This window comes from Equus quagga, chromosome 10 (genome assembly GCF_021613505.1).
Source record: "Equus quagga isolate Etosha38 chromosome 10, UCLA_HA_Equagga_1.0, whole genome shotgun sequence".
Classification (NCBI taxonomy): domain Eukaryota; kingdom Metazoa; phylum Chordata; class Mammalia; order Perissodactyla; family Equidae; genus Equus; species Equus quagga.
In genome coordinates this window covers 89,919,265-89,941,241 of record NC_060276.1, presented here as the reverse complement: position 1 = coordinate 89,941,241, position 21,977 = coordinate 89,919,265, and the positions used below count along the sequence as shown (strand labels likewise).

Sequence of the window (21,977 nt, the reverse complement as noted above, 5' to 3'; positions counted from 1 at the left end):
TCATGTAACCAAAAGCATAGATATATCATACTGTCCATCATACATGATCTTCAGTACAGTAATTACATTGCTAAATAAGCAGATGTGAAATCAGTGAAAAAACAAATACAAACACCAAAAATATGTTATCTTCTCCAAAACTTTTAAGATTATAGACCCCATCAAAGAGGGTACTGTTTTTGTTTTCAATTTTAAAGAGTTAAGCATTATAGTATACAATATTTATATTGACAAAGTATTCAAAATTTACTATTTTATCCCTAATTTTTACTTGATCCTTTAATTATTTCAAGGCAGTTTTCATAATTTGTGAATTCTTTATTTTTAAAAGATTTATGCGAGGAATTACAGTTTAAATTAATTCATAGACTTACTGAGCTTCCCTTGGTGGTTCCATAACACAAGATAAGTTTTCGGTAATTATAAACACGAACTTCTGAGAAAATATTTAGATGAGCAGGTATATCTAAACAGAAAGGAAAAAAGGAGATTAAAATTATACATGCAGAATTTTAAAATATATATTTGAAAAAGAGGACATTTTGGTAATACTATATGCCTAGATAGAAAGGTCTCTAAATACGTGCTTTAGAAAGATAGATAGCAGGCTTTCATTTCTAAAAAAGGGGGCCAGAGCAGGGGTGGGGAGATTTGTCTCTGTGAATTGTTTTCTTCATTTGTACAATGTGGAAGAATAAAATACCCTACCTCACAGGGTGATTGTGAGGATTAAATGAGTTAACACAAGCACTGTGTTTATTACATTGTATGGCACATAGTAAATTCTCAATAAGTACTGACTAGTATTATAATATGGCATACCGATGTATAAAAATTTCTGGATTTAAGAAACTTAACAGTGATTGTCTCTGGGGGAAGGAAATGGAAGTTTAAGGTAAAGGGAAACTTATTTTTCATTAGATATACTTTTTTTTTTTTTTTTTTTTTTGCTGAGGAAGATTTGCCCTGAGCTAACATGCATGCCAACCTTCCTCTATTTTTTAGTATGTGGGCTGCCAGCACAGCATGGCTGCTAACAGAGCGGTGTAGGTCTGTGCCCAAGAAGTGCACCTGGGCTGCTAAAGAGGAGCACAATGAAGCTAACTACTAGACCACTGGGGCTGCCCCAACATTAGATATACTTTTGAATTTTTTTTTTTTTTTTATAATGTGCATACTTTACTTTTACAGCTAAAACAGGAGGGGGGGGGGCTTTTTCTACCCCCAAAGGAAGATTATCACATGTACCTGGTAGAGAACGTGCAAATTCCAATACACACTCATACAATCGTGCAATGCTATTCCAGTCATTAAGGAACATTTCAACCACTTTTCGACCACCAACAGGTTCAGATAACAGGTTTTCATATGTCAGATAAACATGCCGGGATGGTCCTACAGGATTAAAAGAAAAGATTAATAGCAATCAATACTGAAAAAATCCAGAAATACGCAAAGACAAAGTGTGTGAATCATCTCACCTTGCTCCCTGGTAGAAGTGCCATTAAGTGGACAATTTGCAAACACTAACTCTGCCACCCACGTGCGGTTATTTCTACCTTGTAATCGGAAAGTGCAATCGAGGAGAGAGCGGTCCAGAGCCTTTTGGGTTTCCTCATTTACACCCTTACAGGGAGGAATTCTGGTGATGAAAGACAGCATATAAAGTATACTTCACATCAAGAAAGACAAAAGCACAATCCACACAATGACAGGCAGGGTATCATGTTAGAGGTTCAGTTCAAATTCCACTACTAGGCACCTTCTGCAAAGGAAGGAGGCAATTCATGGCAATTCACAGCAATTAATAGCATTTAACCCATTCCCATTCACAAAAACATGGATTAGGACTCTCACTTTATGTTTGTCTTCATCCTTAATCTTTTTATGAGAAAAGACTACAGTTCTTCAGAATGAAAATCAAGGATATTGACTTTCTACAAAATCTACCTAGAACATCCTTAAGAAAAGCTAAGGGAAACAAAAACCTTGTAAAACCACTTTTCGATGGCGGGATGATATAGTAAAAAGAACAGGAGCTTTGGAGCCAAAGACCTGCACTCTCATTCTGATTCAGCCACATTTAACCTCTCTCAATTTCAGTTTCCCAACTATGAAATGAAAATAAATAATTACCTTATGAGTCACTGATTTTAAAATGGCAAAACACATATAGAGTGCTTATGGTGGCTGCTATAGCAGGTACTCATATATGTTAGCTCCTCCTGGCAGTAAAACCAAGCCTTGATCACTAACTGCCATGATAAGATTCCAGGTTCATTGGGCCCCCTTCCTCCTCCTCTGTAGATAGACAAACTCCGCATTGTGATGGAGTTTTACATGTATTAACTCATTTAACATATATATTGTCACTTATATCTATCACATGTAAAAAGGAATGTATTAGCTTTGGTGTTTTAAAATACCTACCTATCCATTTTCCTCTTGCAGCTTTATGGACTATCTTATTTGTCGTAAAATGTTATGAGGTGATATGTTTTAGCTGTTAATGAGTTATTTCAGTAATGGATGAAATAATGAGATAATATATTATTTAATTACATGTTATGCTTTAACTCATAGGGAAGATGGGTTAATTCTCAGACTTGGTATAATTATCATCAATATCTAAGGCAAAAAACAAATATAATTGGAAATACGGCATCTTGGTTCAGTCCTCTTATTCAGAAGGCAACACCACCTCAATCTTGGCAATATTGACATTTTGGGCTGGATAAATCTTTGTTGTGGGGCTCTGTTCTGTGCAGCCCTGGTTTCTACCTACTAGACACCAGTAGCACCTCCCACCCGCTCTTCTCAGTTGATAATAACCAAAAGTATCTCCAAACATTGCCAAATGTCCCCTGGAGGGCAAAATCACCCTGGGCTTGAGAACCACTGACCTAGAATAAAACACTTCAGAGAGCAAAAAAGAGACAGAGACTGCGGACGGTAAAAACAAAATTTGTAGGGGGGAAGGAAGAAAGCTATACAAGTTGCATAAAAACAGAAATAATGTAGTTCTGAAATTTTCTCAATTAATTAAAAATTCCACCACAGCTCCTCTTAAATGTACAAGTTAAGTTTGTCAAAAGTTAAATCTTTTATACTACATACTTTTTATCACTACCAGAAAGATTTCGTCCAATGTTATTTGGGGTAATTATTATAGAACTCATATACACTGCATATGTGCTTCTCAACTTGATTGGTATCCTGAGGACTTCTGCCTGCCCCTACCCCTCAAAACATAAGCCTGACCCATAGGAGTTACAAAGCAGCCAATTCAGATAGATTTTTAAATCTTGACTTTGAAAATAAAAATGCAGTACACTATCTTATTTAAAATAGGTGTTCCATGAAATTTATCTGGTCAGAAAATGCACACACAGAAGCCAGCCAGTATGTTTTCAAGTAAGAACCAAGGTACAAGTAAGACTCCTTTCAATTTATGCTGTCAGGGACAACACGACCCTGAAAATGCATTCTATGTCACTGTCTTAATCTATGATACAGATATAATTGGCTCTACTTCAAGAAACCTGCAAAATGTTTACTTGCTTTTAAGGTTATAAATGTAACAGAGAGAATAAAAATAAACTACAATTGTAACTTTAATCTTCCCCGCATGATCATGTGAGGGGAAAAAACAAAAGGTTGCCCAAACAGAAATCAGACAAAATTGTTACAAATGCAAAATACTATTATATTTGCCAAAAATTAAGAGCTGAGGAAAATAAAATTAAGAACCTTATCTGAAAATTTCTACCAATTCAAAAAAGATTTTTGATCTGAACAGCTACTCCTGACTGATTTTTCTCCTATAATTCTGAGTACTGAACAAATTTAGGAACTAGGCTTTGGTCTTCTAGGGCAGATGTGTGTAAGCACTGCTCCTTTTTTGGCTGCCATGTGCTGTGTGTCAGTTTCATTCTGAGAGGTTTTACAAACATCAGTAACCACATTATGTCCAGGTGGTGCAAAAGTGGGGCGATCACTGAAAGTGCTAGTAAAAGAAGCGCATCTGTGCCTGCAAGGAAAGTGAAGAGGGTTTTATAAAAGTTGCACATGCAGATGCAGAAGGACTAAGTCACACAACTGACACAAGGTGAGTCACACAACCTGCAAAAAGAGCTGTGCCTATGCATTAATTGCATAAGCTACAAGAGGCAAAGAAACGCAATGGACAAGATGAAAAAACCTCCTGGGTGTGGCTAGAGGACCAGCACCACCACCCATCACTGTAATGTTAGTTCAAGAGAAGGTGGGAAGTCTGCTCAAGAGCTCCAGACTAGGCAGTGTGAGCATGCTGCTCTTGAGACTTGTGTCGTTTGTGCTGGTGGGTCCAGGCCCTTGTGAATCCGCACAAGGCACCGGTCCAGGAACCTCAGCAATCTAAGGTGTTTACCAGGAGACACAGCAAGGAGGCCTGCTCAATAGTCTCAAGGAGATAAGTTGAACAAGAACAGAACAGATTTTTAGCAAAGAGAACAAAAATGTGCTCAATTTTAAAGTTTTGAAGTATCAACTTATATGCTCATCTAGGACTAAAAGCTTTTAAAAGAAGTTTCTGGGGGCCAGCCCCGTGGCTGAGTGGTTAAGTTTGCGTGCTCCACTGTGGCAGCCCAGGGTTTCGCCGGTTCGGATCCTGGGCGTGGACATGGCACCGCTCATCAGGCCACGCTGAGGTGGCATCCCACATGCCACAACTAGAAGGACCCACAACTAAAAGTACACAACTATGTGCCAGGGGACTTTGGGAGAAAAAGGAAAAATAAAATCTTTCAAATAGAAGAGTTTCTGAATATTAAATGCATTAAAGCAACTATCTACTAATTAGATCTATGCCAGATTTTTAATTTAATAAAATCATGGTTAGATATTTATCATTTACTTTTTCCTTCTTCATTTCTATACTTTACCCCCATAATGGACAGCATGTACCAGACAAACAGATATCTTTAATTTATCCATTTCTATATATTTTCCTTTTAAGTTTTTTTTTTTTTTTTTGGTAAGGGAGATTGTCGCTGAGCTAACATCTGTGCCAGTCTACTTCTATTTTGTATGTGGGATGCTGCCACAGCATGGCTTAATGAGCGGTGTGTAGGTCTGTGCCCAGGATCCGAACCCATGAACCCCAGGCTGCCGAAGCAAAGCACATGAACTTAACTACTACACCAGCAGGCCAGCCCCTCCTTTTAAGTTTTAAATAAAGAAAACAATAGCCAGGATATAGTAAAGACTTTCTTAAAAATTACTGTAAAATGAAACTAAAAAATATGAAGTGCTTCCTTCCTAGGTAGAATTATTATGAGTTCTCTTGAGTTCAAGAAGAAAGGGGACTGAAATTTCTTTCATAAAAATGCTGACAGCAAGATATTTTAAAACTCTTGCAAAACATGAAAAATATAACTAAAGAATAGAACACAAATGTTAACATCATCTAGTTATCCGCAGTTGCCAAGAAGAGTGAGGAAAAAAACCCTTAGGCAGAAGTAATTCAAAACCAAAGGCAATTAAATGAAAAGTATTACATTTTCCTATTGATTTCCATTCTAAGACCAGCTCTCCTGAAAACTTTCGGTAGAGACGGTTTTAAGATAGCAAGGAGGGGAAGCTATTCTAGCTCTTCAACTCTTTCTCTAAAGTGAGCACCATGACACAGGGGTGGAGTGCACGCTATTTGCCATTCCTTCCCATTTTCCACAGAAACAAACTGATTCCCAAGTAGCAAAAATTAAAGCCCCACTGGCTCGAACTGCAGAGCTGCCATTCTTAATAAAAAATGCTTATATGATTTATGTTATTAAGTAACATCTAAGAAATAATGCAAATGCCAAAAAGAGAGAAAGGTTTCTCTCTTAAATGGCATGCTAGCTTTGCAAGTACCATCCTGGTCACCTCATATAGCACACAGACTGTGTTAGCTTTCCTCCTAAGCATTCTTTGACCCCTTGTCCTCTATCTGTTTAGAAGCAAACCCTCTGTCTCCTCTTTCCTCGTCATCTAATTTACTATCCCAGCTTAATTACTACCACCTTGGTAATGATTCATCTATTTCTCCTGCCCAGACCTGTCACCTGAGCTTGAGACACATCCTTGTCTTCCCAAAGGGATGTCTAGGCACCCCAAACTTAGCAAAGCCCCTTCAAACTCACATTCAATGTCCCTTATCTCAGAAAACACCACAATCATCCATCATTTGCCCAAGATAAAACAGAGTCATCTCTGCTACCTGAGTCTCCTCTTTCTTACCTTCGACATCAATCTAATCACCAACCCTTGAATATTTCATCCCCTAAGTCCTTGTGGAACCTTCTCTGGTCTAAGCTACCAACAACTCTGGTGTGAGCCATTTCAGCAACCGGCCTTGCTACTTCAGTCTTGTTCCCCTCCAATTTATTCTCTATATTGCTATCAGAGTGAGCTTTCAAAACACCTATCTAATGATGTCAGTTTCCACTTAAAATCATCTGATGGCTTCTTATCACCATTAGGATAAAGTCTAAATTTCTTAAGGACACTTACAAAGCCCTAGCGGATCTGACCCCTTCCTACTTACATCTCTGGCCTCATCTCACCCAATTCCTGCCATGGTGAACTTCTTTCAGTTCCAGGATGGCGAGCTTTTTCTCACCTCCAAACCTTCACATTAGTAGTTACCCCTTCTGGTTAGAACGGCCCACTCCCACCCTAGCTCCCTCTCCTCTGGTAAATTTTCACGTATCCTTCAGTCAGAGTACAATTGGTACTTCCCTAGGGATAACCTTCCTGACTTTCGAACTAGCCCAGAACTCCCTGCTATGTGAACCCCTGGCATCCTGAAGGGCCCCATCAGAATTCAAGCCTGATACATAGTTGTACTGAGTAAACATCTGAGGAATGAATGAAATACAGAGGAAAGACATCCTAAAATACCAAGTGGCGCTGGATCTCCACTCAGCAGGTGAAAGAGAATTCTCCCCCAGATCTTAGAAATGCTATGCAGAAATCTGTGACATCCACAGGTTCTGAACTCTGCTTTACGCTGTCTCATGAAAGGAGAGGATTAGCTCTGGCAGTCTGGCTGCAATGTGTCTGGCGCCAAGTGAGACACACGACAGGGACTTACTTCAATAAGCGAATTGCGTGGCTGAAGCCATCACCTTCCATTTGCACCCCTTGATGTGGAATCTCCAGATTGGACAACTGGAAAGAGAAAAGTACGGTTATATCAGACCACCAATTTTACAAAGGAAATTACCTTTTCTAAGTACTACTGTCTCTATTCTCATGGCATCTGTTCTAGGGCCACTGTGTCCCAAAGTTACAACATATTAGTCATGAGCATTGTCTCACATCATTTGATTTCCTGGGAAGCTACATAAAGTCCAGTGAAAATCAAAGATGACCCAGAGCTTCTAGTTAACAAAACACCTCCACAGGTGGCAAATATTCAAAGTTCAGGAGAATTTACCTAAATTTTATATCAAGCCAAAAGTAGTCAGAATCAATTCTGGTGGTTCTAAATGATGCAACTGTAAAATAAGATTGGTTTTCTTGTGTAATTCCATTATATTTGTTCAAAACAAAGTTTGAGTCGCTCATATCTCACTTTTAATCACAAACAGTAGTTTTTAGTTTCTAACTTTTCTGGAATACATTTCTATTTTTAACAATTAAACTATTTCCTGCATGAAACCAAAGAAGAAGGGATTCCTGACTTATTCATTTATCCAATGAGGTATCTTACCCAATTGAAGGATTCAGAAAGTGAGTTAAAAAGATGAATGCAGGCATAGCGCCTCAGACCCTACCAGTGGAACTACAGATTATTTAGGTATGACAGCAAGTCACTTGATCTACCAAAGAACTGCTTGCCTTTGGCAGATATTCCCAGGTCTTCTACGGCAGACTATTTATTTACACCTACCTTATTCCAGACAGGATTTAAGGCAACCCTAAGTATTTGACTGAGCCCTGCTTTTTGGGTCTGGGAAGAGCAAAGATTTGGGAAAATAGCTGCTAATCAAATAGGCAGTAGGGGTTCAAATTCAAAGGCAGCGAAGCGTGGGAGGGCTCAAAAGTACTACCTCCATTCTATGGATCAGAGATATAAAGATCCCTGGTAAGATTAAATTTGGTTACTCACGTCTCACTATAAATTACTTTAAGCAGACAATGTGCTTGCTGTTGTCTTTAACATGCCTTTTTCATTGAGAGAAGGAAAAGGTGGTTAGTTTTTAAGAGCTTGATTGAGTTCAATACAGTACAGGCATACCTCGGAGACATTGCGGGTTCGGTTCCAGACCACCGTAGTAAAGTGAATATTGCAATAAAGTGAGTCACATGAATTTTTTGGTTTCCTAGTGCATATAAAAGTTCTCTTTACACTATATTGTAGTCCAGTAAGTATACAATAACATTATGTCTAAAAAAACAATGTACATACCTTAATTAAAAAATACTCTATTGCTAACCATTATCTGAGCCTTCAATGAGTTGTAATCTTTTTGCTGGTGGAGAGTTGTGCCTTGATGTTGATGGCTGCTGACTGATCAGGGTGGTGGTTGCTAAAGTTGGGGTGGCTGTGGCAATTTCTTAAAATAAGACAACAACGAAGTCTGCCACATTGATTGACTCTTCCTTCCACCAACAATTTCTCTGTAGCATATGATGCTGTTTGATAGCATTTTACCCACAGAACTTCTTTCAAAACTGGAGTCAATCCTCTCAAACCTTCCTGCTGCTTTATCAACTGAGTGTATGTAATATTCTAAATCCTTTGTTGTCATTTCAACAATCTTCACGGCATCTTCACCAAGAGTGGATTCCATGTCAAGAAACCACCTTCTCTGCTCACCCATAAGAAGCAACTCCTCCCCCGTAAAGTTTGATCGTGAGATGGCAGCAATTCAGTCCCATCTTCAGGCTGCACTTCTACTTCTAGTTCTCTTGCTGTTTCCACCACATCTGCACGCACTTCCTTCACTGAAGTCTTGAACCCCTCAAAGTCATCCATCAGGGTTGCAATCAATTTCTTCCAAACTCCTGTTAATGTTGATATTTTGATCTATGAATCACAAATGTTCTTAACAGCATCTAGAGTGATGAATCCTTTCCAGAAAGTTTTCAATTTACTTTGCCCAGAGCCAACAAAGGAATCACTATCTTTGGCAGCTATAGCCTTATAAAATCTATTTCTTAAATAATACAACTTCAAAGTCGAAATTACTTTTTGACCCATGGGCTGCAGAATGGATGTGGTGTTAGCAGGCCTGAAAACAACATTCATCTCGTTGCACATCTCCATCAGCGCTCTTGGGTGACCACGTGCATTGTCAAAGAGCAGTCACATTTTGTAAAAAATCTTTTCTGAGCCAGAGGTCTCAACAGTGGGCTTAAAATATTCAGTAAACCATGCTGTAAAAGACGTGGTGTCATCCAGGCTTTGTGGTTCCATTTATAGAGCACAGGCAGAGTAGATTTGGCGTAATTCTTAAGGGCCCTAGGGTTTTCAGGATGGTAAATGAACACTGGCTTCAACTTAAAGTCACCAGCTGCATTAACCCCTAACAAGAGAGTCAGTCTGTCCTCAGGCATTGACTTCTCCTCTCTAGCTATGAAAGTCCTAGATGACATCTTCTTCCAATGGAAGGCTGTTTTGTCTATACTGAAAATCTGTTTTTTAGTGTAGTCACCCTGATTAATCATCTCAGCTAGATCTTCTGGAAACTTGCTGCAGCTTCTACAGCAGCACTTGCTGCTTCCCCTTGCACTTTCATATCACGGAGACGGCTTCTTTCCTTAAACCTCACGAACCAACCTCTGCTAGCTTCAAACTTCTCTTCTGTAGCTTCCTCACCTCTCTCAGCCTTCTCAGACATGAAGAGAGTTAGGGCCTTGCTCTGGATTAGACTTTGTCTTAGGAGAATGTTGTGGCTGGTTGATCTTCTATTCAGAGCACTAACACTTCCTCCATATCAGCAATAAGGCTGTTTCACTTTCTTATCATTCGTGTGTTCACTGGAGTAGCACTTTTAATTTCCTTTAAGAACTTTTCCTTTACATTCACAACTTGGCTGTTTGACTCAAGAGGCCTGGTTTTTGGCCTATTTCAGCTTTTGATATGCCTTCCTCACTAAGCTTAATCATTTCTAGCTTTTGATTTAAAGTGAGAGACTTGCACCTCTTCCTTTCACTTGAACACTACTTAGAGGGACCATTGTGGGGTTATTAATTGGCCTAATTTCAGTATCACTGTGTCTCAGGAAATAGGGAGGCCTGAGGAGAGGGAGAGAGATGCCCATCGGTGGAACAGTCAGAACACACACAACATTTATTACGTTCACCATCTTACATGGGTGTGGTTGGTGGTGCCCCAAAACAATTACAATAGTAACATCAAAGACCACTGATAACCATAACAAATATAATAATGATGAAAGAGTTTGAAATATTGCAAGAATTATCAAAATGTGACAGAGATATGAAGCGAGCAAATGCTGTTGGAAAAATGGCACCAATGGACTTACTTGAGGCAAGATTGCCATAAATCTTCAATTTGTAAAGAAAACTGCAATATCTGCAAGGTGCAATAAAACGAGGTCTGCCTGTACTACAGAATGTTCTTACACGTCCTATGTGTGCAACAGACAGAGGAGGAGGAGAGAGAAGATGTCTGTCTATAGGTGTTAGTCTATGTGGGCACTACAAAGACACAAGCTTTTGCAATTTCTAGCCTGTGGGAAGAGGGAGAGAAGCATTACATTGCCCCTGGGTACCATGTAGCCTCCCTTCCCACTGCAAAGGTAGTAACTGAATGACATTCATGTAATCAATCCACATGGACAATGAAAAAGCCCAAGAACATGGTCAAGTAGATAAGAAACGTAGACACTGTACAGTTTAGGAGCCATGGCCAGTACCCAGACAGAGGACATTCATCAAGCTCACAGTTCTAGGAGCTGGGACATCGAGGACATGAATTTTATTTTAGGTGCCTGTTTCTGGGCTTGGATTTCTCTGGGCTCTTGCTGCTCTTCACAATTTCACACCTTATCCTCTGCCTTCAGATCCTGAAGCCCTATAAAGCAGGGGTCAGCATATAATAGTTCATGGGCCATATCTAACCCACTGCCTGTTTTTGTAAATAAAGTTTTATTGGAACATAGCTATACTCATTTGTTTAAGTATCAACCATGGCTAGTTCACACCACAACAGCAGATCTGGGTAGCTACAATAAGAGACCATATAATCCACAACACCTAAAATACTTCCTATCTGGTCCTTTACAGAAAAAGCTTGCTGATCCCTGCTCTAAAGCATGAAAGTGTTTTCAACAAGTCTTCCCAAGACTATCGTAAGCTCAACTGAAATAATCCACTTCCACATTTCCAGGTCTCTTCTTCACTCACAACAATTTACAGAGGCGAAGAGTCTTACAAAAAGTAAAACTTTAAAGTAGAGGGAAATAATTAAGGTTTAGCGTATTGCTTTTAAGGGCTGCTGATCCTTGGCCAAAGCCTTTTCTGGAAATATAAAAATACAGGTTCTGTTTACCTCCCTTTAGTTTCATGTTTGGGGATCATGCTGGATATCACAACCGTGTATCCTTGAAAGATATTAATTTTGCAAGTCTATTGCTTCTTCCACGTGACAAAAGTAAAAATTTAGTTTAATGTTCTTTCTGACCTGCTTGACAGAAAGGAACCCAATTTTATTAGTGTGTAAAGCAATATGTATGGCTTCACCTAAGCCACCCCTTTATCAACTAACCATCTCTAAGTGAGTTAAATAACGCTCCTACTAAGAGGTATACAAGCAGATGTTAATTCTCAAAAGTTGTCCTTTTTTTTTTTAACTGGGAAGAATTTACTTTCCATTTTCATAAAGAGCAGAAGGCCTACAATTTGGATTCAGAGAGATAAAACAATTTAAGTCATGTTTTAAATGTATACCATGAGATACTATGATTTCAACCCTACCCCTCCCAAAACAAACAAGATCACAACCATTGTGGTTCTCCTAACGGAACCTATGTAGCTTTAGCAAGGCATTTTGAAAATTACTCTTTCATTTAGAGTACCCAAAATTGTTCCCAACAATTACCTCCAACCGAAGTCCTACAAACGGCATATTTGTATCACACATAGCGACAAAGTGAGCTAGGATTTTATTGAAGGTACACATTTCTCCTGATCGTTTGGTTTTCTTGGGTTCTACTGGACATGGATCATCAGACAACTAGAATTTAAGTAAAGAACACAAATGGGTAAAAAAGTACATGTGGTACAATTAGTTAAGGCAGTTAAACTACTGTAACAAAGCTCAAAGTTAACAAAAAAAAATGCTATTCATTCAACGAATATTTATTGAGCAAATATTGACGGAAACACTGGAAATACAGTAGTAAATATTGTGTATTTAATAAGTTCTCTTGTGGAAAATGGTATATAATTAATTACAAGACAAGCATTTTCAAGAAAATGTAGACAATTGTTACTTAAACCTTATTGCTGCCCAGTCTCTTAAAAATCATATCTAATTCTTTCCCATATTAAAAATGGTTAAAGAACACAACAAAGTTAACATACACAAATTCTGTGGTCATTTCCACATGTGATCATACCTTGCGCTTGGTACCAGTTCTAGGCTGTTTCCCGGCTTTTGTACGAAAAACTACCTCCTGGATGTTCTCCTTGAACTGCTGCAGTAGGAGTGCCATGACGGGGCCGTCCTCGCGATCTGTGGCATTCACAGACATGAAGTAGTACTTGTACAACAGCTGTGTGGGTTTATTTGGAACCTCCAACATCTCCACAACCTAACAAGGCCCAAAGCAGAAATGAGACTCAGAGAAATAAGAAGTGTTGCATATTTTCCTCCTTATATCAAGTAGGGCTGAGAATCATAAATCTAATGTAGATGTCTTTTTTCTTTAAACAAGGACAAATCGATCATGATGTCCAAAAAGCCCACATTTGTAGTAAATATATAATTTGCTTTCTAAAAAATAGATCAGACTAAAGAAGAACACTAAACTATACCATAAACTATACCAAATGGGACATTGAGACTATCAGTATTAGGTGTTCTTCATAGTCATTCCACAGCTTATAAACTGAAAACATTGTATGCTTAAGTCCAGCAGCTCTACTAGATCTTCTAGAATGGTATCTATTTTAAATTGCCCTGCAGTCTCCCTTAACCATTAAAACATCTTAAGAATTTCACTACGACGGCAGAGAAAAATGACAGCTCTCATACTTGGAAGGATATAAAAATAAACTTATTTTTTCAAATGAAAAATCTGGTAATGTGAGGATAAGGATAGCAACAACATCAACAATAGGTTAACATGACATAGAGCTTGCTATGTGTAATGTCCTGTCCTAAGAACTTGACAGATGTTAACACATTTAATCCTCCTAATAACTCTGTGAAGTCAGGATTATTATCTTCATTTTTCTGATGAGGAAACTGAGGCACAAGAAGATCAGGGTACTTGCCCAAGGTCTCAGAACTAAGAAGTGATGGACTCATGCTTTGATCCCAGAAGACTGGCTCCACAGACTTTGCTCTTACCCACTAGACTAGCTTACAAAGTCTGCCTAAAATTTAAGAAAAGTCCTCCAAATACTTTAGTGAGAGAAATAAATGCCACTGGACAAGGCTCTTAACCAACACACACTTTCCTGTCTCCCTTCCTGCCTCCCTCTCCCCGCCCCCATTCTCTTCAGGAAATTCTTTGGTCAACACCTCTAAGTGTCACACTGATGGAAAAAGACGACTTGAAAGTAAAACGGACACTTCACCAAAGGATATATGGATGGCAGTCAAGCACATGAAAACACATTCAACATCATTAGTCATCAGGGCAGTGTAAATCAAGACTGTAATAAGATACCACTATACATCTATCAGAATGGCTAGAATTTAAAAAAAATTACACCACCAAGTGCTGGCAAGAATGTGGAGCAGCTAGAACTCTCATGTATTACTGGAAGGAACGCAAAATGGTCTGGCTACTTTAGAAAACAATTTGGCAGTTTCTTATTTAAAGTTAAACATACACTTAACCATATGACTCAACAATCCCACTCATAATTACTTATCCAAAAGAAATGAAAATTTAAGTTCACAAAAACACCTATATGCAAATGCTTATAGAAGCTTTATTCATAATTGCCCCAAACTGAAAACAACCCAGATGTCCTACAACAGGAGACCGGTTAAACGAACTGTGCTACATCCATACCATGGACCACTACTCAGTGGTCCTTTTACTCAGTGAAAGGAATGAACCATTATATATACAACAATATCAATGAAAGTCAAAGGCATTATGCTGAGTGAAAGAAATTAGACTGAAAGGCAAAAACTAGAGAGAGAAAACAAGTCAGCGGTCACTAGTTGAGACTGAGGGGAGGGTGTGATTATAGAGGGGCAGCATGAGGAAATTTTGGGGGGTGATGGATCTGTTCTGTTGAGATGCAGGTTACAAAACTGTATGCATTTATTAAAACTCAGACGCTAAAACGTCTGAATTTTTACTGTAGGTAAATTGTATCTTAACAAAGCTGACAAAAGTAAAATGGCTAAATGACATTCAAAGGCAGCAAGCCTTTCTGCAGTTGTTCTTAATGTTCATGGTAGCAGTTTTTTCCACTTATATGAATGTGTCATCCCTAAGTGAGGATGAAGAGTAACATACATTCAGTTTTGCGTCTAGGTCACGTGAAACAAATTATTGTTATATAATAAATCACTAATCATTGAAACCAAAGCCTGGCTTTTTGTTGATACAAAATAAGGTCAGAAAACAATGAATTATCACCATTTTATTTTGTATGTGGCTGAGTATAAGAGATCTTTGTGTGCTCACAGGTTTGATTATTATGTGAGTATTCTGCACATCATTTCACATGTAAACCAGGCAGCTGAGAACTGAAACAACAATCCTTTGTCACGTGTCAAATCTAGGTCCATAGCTGGTGTTTTAAAATTCAGAAAAAAGTGAAATTCACATCAACGATAGACTTACTAGTCTACATAAGTAACCCCCACTTAAAGTACGTCAAGCTACACAGGATAACTCTTAAAGATAATATCTTTAAAAAGTACAACTCAAAACCTTAAAAAAGTTTACTCCCATCACCTTCAACCAACAATCCTGAATTACGTTTTTCAAACATCTTAGATTCTTAGCCAAAAGTATCTACTTGGTGTACACAGAACTTTCTACAAGTAGGGAAATACACTTAGGGCGAGTCCATATTTCAAGTTTTTGGAAATTTTAACCAATTCAAAGATCTCAAAGAAACTAACTGGAAAGCACCTAGAAAGAGCGAAAAAAAAAAAAAGAAAACATCTTACCGTGCCCTGAAAGGTATAGGCAGTCAATAAAATGGATATGTATCTGCCTTCAATCAATTAAGGATGAGAAAATAAAGCTACTTAAGGCAGCCCACATTTAAAAGCCTGCATTACGCAGGTTAACATTCCAGTAAACCCAAACAAGTTGATCTGACACCAAAACATCTCCAGAGCTTCAGAGTAGGTGCTTTCAAATTTTTTCTTCTATACAGAGGAGATGCCTCATTCCAGGCAGAAACTAGACCTTTTATAGGAGAGTCCTAGGGTGAGGGATGGGGGCATAACCTTATATTCCCCAACTCTGATTGACCATTATATAATTTCTTAGAGACATGACTGTCCTCTCTCCTTGCTCTCCTGGGTTGAGAATCACTATACAAAAGTCAAATATGCAATAAAATCAAACAGTAAATCTTTCAAGATACTAACAGAATTACTCAACTCAATCACCCAAATCACCCCTTTGCATACTTACAATGTAGTATTGTGGAAGACGGGTAAGTTTAATGAAAAGCTTATTCTTAGAAAGGCTTCCAATAGGATGGGTTGAGTAATTGGACAGCTGCAATGTTTCACTACTTATTGTAGGCAGATGTTTTATAGATTGTTTGCAACGCTGTTGTCCAAGCCAAAACCTTAATTTAAAAGAGAGAATCCAAAAAAAAAAAAAAAATAAAAAAAATAAAAGAGAGAATCCACATCACAAAATCGTAGACTTTTCTGATTAACTGTGTGCTATTGATTTATAAAGATTATTGAAGACCACTAAAAAAAACAATTAATTTAAAACCTAATTGACCTGGTAAAAGGACACATGATTGTGGTGATGAATCCTTTCTCCAGTTTTGTAATGGACTGTTAGTTCTAGTTCTAGTTTAAGGAGTTTAAACTGCAGTGTGAATGATTTTCATCAGTTATAAGGTAGAATTAACTAGTTCCAAGGCAGAGACACTATCAGTTTATTATAGGGGATGACAGATTTCCTACGGTTTATGATAGCACAAACTAATCTGAACATCCTTTATAAAATGCCTGAAGTGTTTATAAAACAAAATAGAACAAGAAACAGTAAATAAGTATAAAAGTACTTCATTTTTCTATCTCTGGAGATATACAGTTCCAGTTCTTAAACTGTGTGTAAAGTAACAAGTATATCTAGCAGGTGCCAGTAAGTATTCATTTCCTTCTTTCCCTCTTCTCTCTCAGTGAAGCCACCAAATTTCACTCTGATGCTTTTCATAGTACTCTTCTCATTCCTTCTATGTGATTATCTATCCCTGAGGCTAGAACACCATATAACATGTGAATAAGGGATAAAAGGATTGGTTCACAAACTCTCACTGACCCATAATGAGATGACTACAGAAAATAAGAATACGAATTCAGAAACTTCCACACCAACACAACAATGCCACAATATCCAAGCTCATGATCAGTAAGCTCACCTTGCTGAACAGGGTATAGACCAGTTCAAGATCAGTTGCATTTGGGTGGTGAGCTGCTTATGGTACAAACTGTGTACTAGTCAGGTGCAGTAAAACCATGTTACAATATATAACATTTTAAGGGTAGTCTGCCAACTATTACCCAAAAATGTATAAAATCTGGAAACCATTTAGAAACAAGCTGAATTTAACTGCAACTTCACAGAATCAATTGCTAGAACTGGCTACTAATGAAGGAATGAAGATAAATTTTGAAAATACACCAATACTTCATTCATTTTGGATAAAAGTTAAAAATGAATATCCTGAACTTGCTAAAATTACTTTCAAATCTTTATTTCTAGTCCCATAAACATATCTTTGCGAGACTGTTATCTCTACTATGTTCTTAAAAGAAAAACATAGAAACAGTTAAGACACAGATTATCTCCTGTGAGTAGCATCATCATGAAAAGAATCTAGATGAGTTACAACAAGCAAGAAACAAGCTCACTTGTTAAACATTCTAAATACAAGATATTCTAAACACAAGATATTCTTTTCAAAGCGTACATGGAATTGCTATTTTACTCTTGACTTTTTGTTTGGTTATGACTTTGTGGATCAAAACATTTGAGCATAAGAGTGAATTTTCTATATTAATCGCCTATATATATATTCTCAATGAAAACTGTGTATAGATTTTTAATTTTTTTCTTATATTATTTGTTCTGATTATATTTATTGAAATGTAATTTAAAAAATTAAGGCTTAGGGGCTGCCCTTGTGGCCGAGTGGTTAAGTGCACGCACTCCGCTTCAGCAGTCCAGGGTTTCACTGGTTCAGATCCTTGTTGTGGACACGGCACTGCTCATCAAGCCGTGCTGAGGTGGTGTCCCACATAGCACAACCAGAATGACCTGCAACTAGAATATACAACTATGTACTGGGGGGCTTTGGGGAGAAGAAAACAAAAAAAGAAAAGAAGACTGGCAACAGATGTTAACTCAGGTGCCAATCTTAAAAAAATAATAATAATTAAGGCTTATATTTTGTACATGTTCTTTCATTTCTTTTCCCAGAATTTGTTTTCATTGCATATTATAAAAAAAGTAATCACATGAACAAATGCTCAACATCATTAATCAATAGGGAAATGTAAATTAAAACAAAAATGAGATATGTCATCACACTCACTAGGATGGCTATAGTCAAAGATAGTAACAAGTGTTGGCAAGGATGTAGAGAAATGGAAACCCTCATACATTGCTGATGTGATTGTAAGATGGCACAGCTACTTTGGAAACTAGTTTGGCAGTTTCTTCAAAAAGTTAAACGAATTTATGGTATGACCCAGCAATTCCACTCTTAGTGGAACGAAAACATAAGTTCACACATAGACTTGCACATGAATATTCATAGCAGTATTATTCACAATAGCCCAAAAGTGGAAACAACCCAAATGTCCATCAATCAATGAATGGATAAACAAAATGTGGTATATCCATACAAGGGAATATTATTCAGCCATAAAAAGGAATGAAGTACTGAAACACTCTACAACATGGATGAACCTAGAAACACTATGCTAAGTGAAAGAAGCCAGTCACAAAAGACCATATACTTTATGATTCCATTTACATGAAATGTCCAGAAAAGGAAAATCTACAGGAACAGAAAGTAGCTTCATAGGTGCCTAGGGCTGAGGCTGGGAATGGGGATTAACTAAACGAGCACCTTTCTGAGGTGATGGAAATGTTCTAAATGTTCTAAAAGTGGATTGTACTTATGGTTGCAAAACTCAGTAAACTTACTGAGTCATTGTGTTGTACACTTAAAATGAGTGAATTTTATGGTATGCAAATTATACTTCGATAAAGTTATTTCAAAAAAAATTCATGTCCCATGATAGATTAGTGATAAACTGATCATTCACCAAAGATCATTTGAGAAGCACTATTATGAGTGACAACCAGGGGACCCTTCTTATGGATAAATTATACGAGTTTAAGTATAGACACACATTTGATAAGTTTAAGGCTTTTGGGACTAAGCTTTCTGGTTTTAGTTTACTTCTGCTTGCTGAACTGCCAGATACACAACCTCAAGTTATGCAAGATGTGAATTACTACGCATTTACGTACTTAAACTTTGTTTGGCCAAAATGCACAAAAAATGATGCTGAACTACTAAAAATTTTTGGAATTGTTACCCAGAGTACTATCATTTTTCATATACAGATAAACTAAACACCTATTCAAAAGAAAGCTCATATATTATGTATCTATTGGCATTAAAAACCATGTCTTCTTAATGAAAAATTACTTGATTATATCAAATTCTTCAAATATTTACAAAATCAAAACTGGCACAAAGAGAAGGGGTAGGCTAGAAGATCACAAAATCAGTAGATCCCACTCAAGAGTCTAGCCGCTCCCCCCACCCCCATTTGCCAGTTTGGGTTTTGATGTCTGAAATTTATTTTTATCCCCTGGGATTTTGTTTTATTAACTTTAAGAGAGAGTTTGTTAGAGTTGTAATAAAGGCACCCTTGTGTGCCAGGGTGGTAATGAAGCCTCACAGAATTAGCACGAGCTCCATTTTCAATCTTATTTAGTTTAACAGTATGAAGCATTCAAAGGATTTTGAGACAAACTGAATGACAGTATTAAAGCAGTAGAAACAACTATTCTGAAAGTACCAGCTGGCAGATTCATACCGTGAAGATTATCTTGGATAAGAACAAATAAGACTCTATTGCAGAGAACACTAGATACAATAAAATTCATTGTGTAAGTGATTTGTAGAGTGCTGTTATAGGAGAAAACGTGGCAAGGAATCAAAGTTGAATGTCATGCCCCTCACACCTATATTTGCTCTAGACGGGAATTTAATACCAAGCACTGCCATCTTGGACCTATTCCAAGAGAATTTAGATTCTAAGTAACAAAAGTTGCTCAAGTTTCATGTCATAAACATTAAGGACAGTGACTATCAAGAGTAATGACGGAGAAGAAAATATATCTTGTCAAAATAAGTTTCCATTTTTAGTCTTGAGCTAAATAAATAAGCTTACTTAAGTTGTTGAATCCAAGGAATGATCCGTTTCATATCATCATTTATAGACTTCTCCATGTCATCCAGTGTGGTCTGGTCTATAGAACAAAGCACTTCATTAATTAATCACTTGCACAAGACAAAATATCTAGGTAGCCCAAGACTTAAATGAAAATTAGTATTTTAGGCAGAAAGTAGTGTTATTTTTGAGTCAGAGAAAAACTAAACTAAATGCATCATTAGCATAAATTAATCTAATTTGTTTTCCCTATTTAACATTCAGGGAGAGCTATAGTTAAGACAACTAATTAATAGCAAATGTACACTGGCAGGAAGAACAAGTAACAAATACATGAATTCTTTGCCTATATTTTAATTCCCAAAACTCTTAGTCTAGTTAATTAACATTTTAAAGTTATATGTATTTAAAACTCATAGTATTACCAGACTTAGAATCTTAAAAATTATAAAAACTATAAAACTTCATTAATACGTGTATTAAACACAAATGGTCTCTGGCAGAAGGACTGTTGGCTGAAGATTAGCTTGCTAAATGTTACTTAGAATTTTTAATGATACTAGAAAATGATAAAAATAGAATGCTGAGCAAAAAGCAAAATATAAAATGATTTCAAGTAAGACAAAAGTATATAAAAATTAGAAGAGCACTGCTATGGACTGAATTGTGTCCCCCCAAATTCATATGTTGAAGCCCTAACTCCTAATGTGATGGTATTCAGAGGTGGGGTCTTTGGGAGGCAATTAGGTTTAGATGAAGCCAAAAAGGTGAGGCCCTCATGATGGGATTAGTGCCCTTACAGTAAGACACACCAGTTTGCTCTCTCTCTTCCTGCCATGTGAGGATACAGCAAGAAGCCAACATCTACAAGCCAGGAAGAGAGCCCGCACCATAACATGATCATGCTGGCAACCTGATCTCAGACTTCAATCTCCAGAACTAGGAGAAAACAAATTTCTGTTGCTTAAGCCACACACACTGTCGTTCTTTGTTACGGCACCCTCAGCTAAGAGAAGCATACATCCCCTAAAATAGCAATGACTGCTGACAGGTAACTATTTTTTGCTTCTTCTCTCATTTTTACACGTTTAGGTTTTTTATTTATGAGTATCTACTGTGTTAATAATCAAGAAAAGAGTTAAATAAAAAGTTTTGAAGAACAAACAAGTGCCTTATTGGTTTGGAATCATAGTTAAAAGGTCATTCATAAATGTGATGTGATTCAAAGTAATCAGGACAGTTTCCATCAGCAGTTCACAGGAAAATCTATCTTTAGAGCCATACAATATAACCACAAAACCTTTTCTTTCATCAATCTACCTTGCTTAATATTAATTTTAATGGCAACATGCTAATATATTCAAGGGCGCTGTTCAATTAACAACAAAAAACACTAAGTTCCTGGTAACAATTCAGTAACAGAACATGTTAGAAAGCAAACTTTAATTTCTACTGTGTTTAAGCCAGAAAAAAATCCTTTCCTCCAGGATTCTGTACCCTAAGTCATCTTAGATGTTTATACTGTCATAAATAAGTTCTTCAGCCATAAATGACATTAGAATCCTTGTAGTCATTTCCATGTCAACCAACTATTGCTGGTAAAATAGTTAATCTAAAAAACATCAGCCATCAGCATTATTGCTTTTACATAAGAGAAACAACATGAATGTACTTCATAATGGGAAGGTTAACTTCAGGTACAAGAAAATGCAGAGTTAAAGTGGGTGCCAAGGAAGAGACATCAGCCAGAGTTTTTCCTTCCATATCTACTTTCCCCACTGCTTATACCACCCCTCCCAATATGTAATTGCAGAAAATTTTTATTCTGCTTTTGATAAAAATATTTTTCCTTAGACTGAGTGACTACACCATTTAGTAACTTACCAAGTCCATAAAGCATCAATTGGAACATTCCAGAATGCAAATCTACAAAAATGTGTAGACACTCGGAATTACCACAAGGCTCCAAGATGGGAACAACGAGAGCTGGAAGTGCAGTCTCTATGGAAGCTGAACAGTTAAGAATTAAAAATTATATTGATATCAATATTTTTTAAAAAAATATTTCTCAGTGAGTAGAAATGAACCAACTATTGAACAATCCTGAATGTTAGAG

General features: G+C 37.2%; 1 protein-coding gene across 2 annotated transcripts in view; it reads right to left on the bottom strand.

Annotated features, from left to right (window-relative positions):
• MED14 (mediator complex subunit 14) overlaps positions 1–21,977 on the bottom strand; it is a 64,294-nt gene that overhangs the window by 22,110 nt on the left and 20,207 nt on the right. For both annotated transcript variants that reach the window (XM_046673315.1, XM_046673314.1), the window contains exons 11-19: positions 21,746–21,871; positions 19,862–19,940; positions 15,837–15,996; positions 12,615–12,809; positions 12,095–12,229; positions 7,115–7,191; positions 1,482–1,642; positions 1,249–1,395; positions 375–466 (exon numbers count right to left, since the gene is read on the bottom strand). In XM_046673315.1, the coding sequence (XP_046529271.1) occupies positions 375–466; positions 1,249–1,395; positions 1,482–1,642; positions 7,115–7,191; positions 12,095–12,229; positions 12,615–12,809; positions 15,837–15,996; positions 19,862–19,940; positions 21,746–21,871 (1,172 nt within the window). The remainder of the gene's footprint in view (positions 1–374; positions 467–1,248; positions 1,396–1,481; positions 1,643–7,114; positions 7,192–12,094; positions 12,230–12,614; positions 12,810–15,836; positions 15,997–19,861; positions 19,941–21,745; positions 21,872–21,977) is intronic.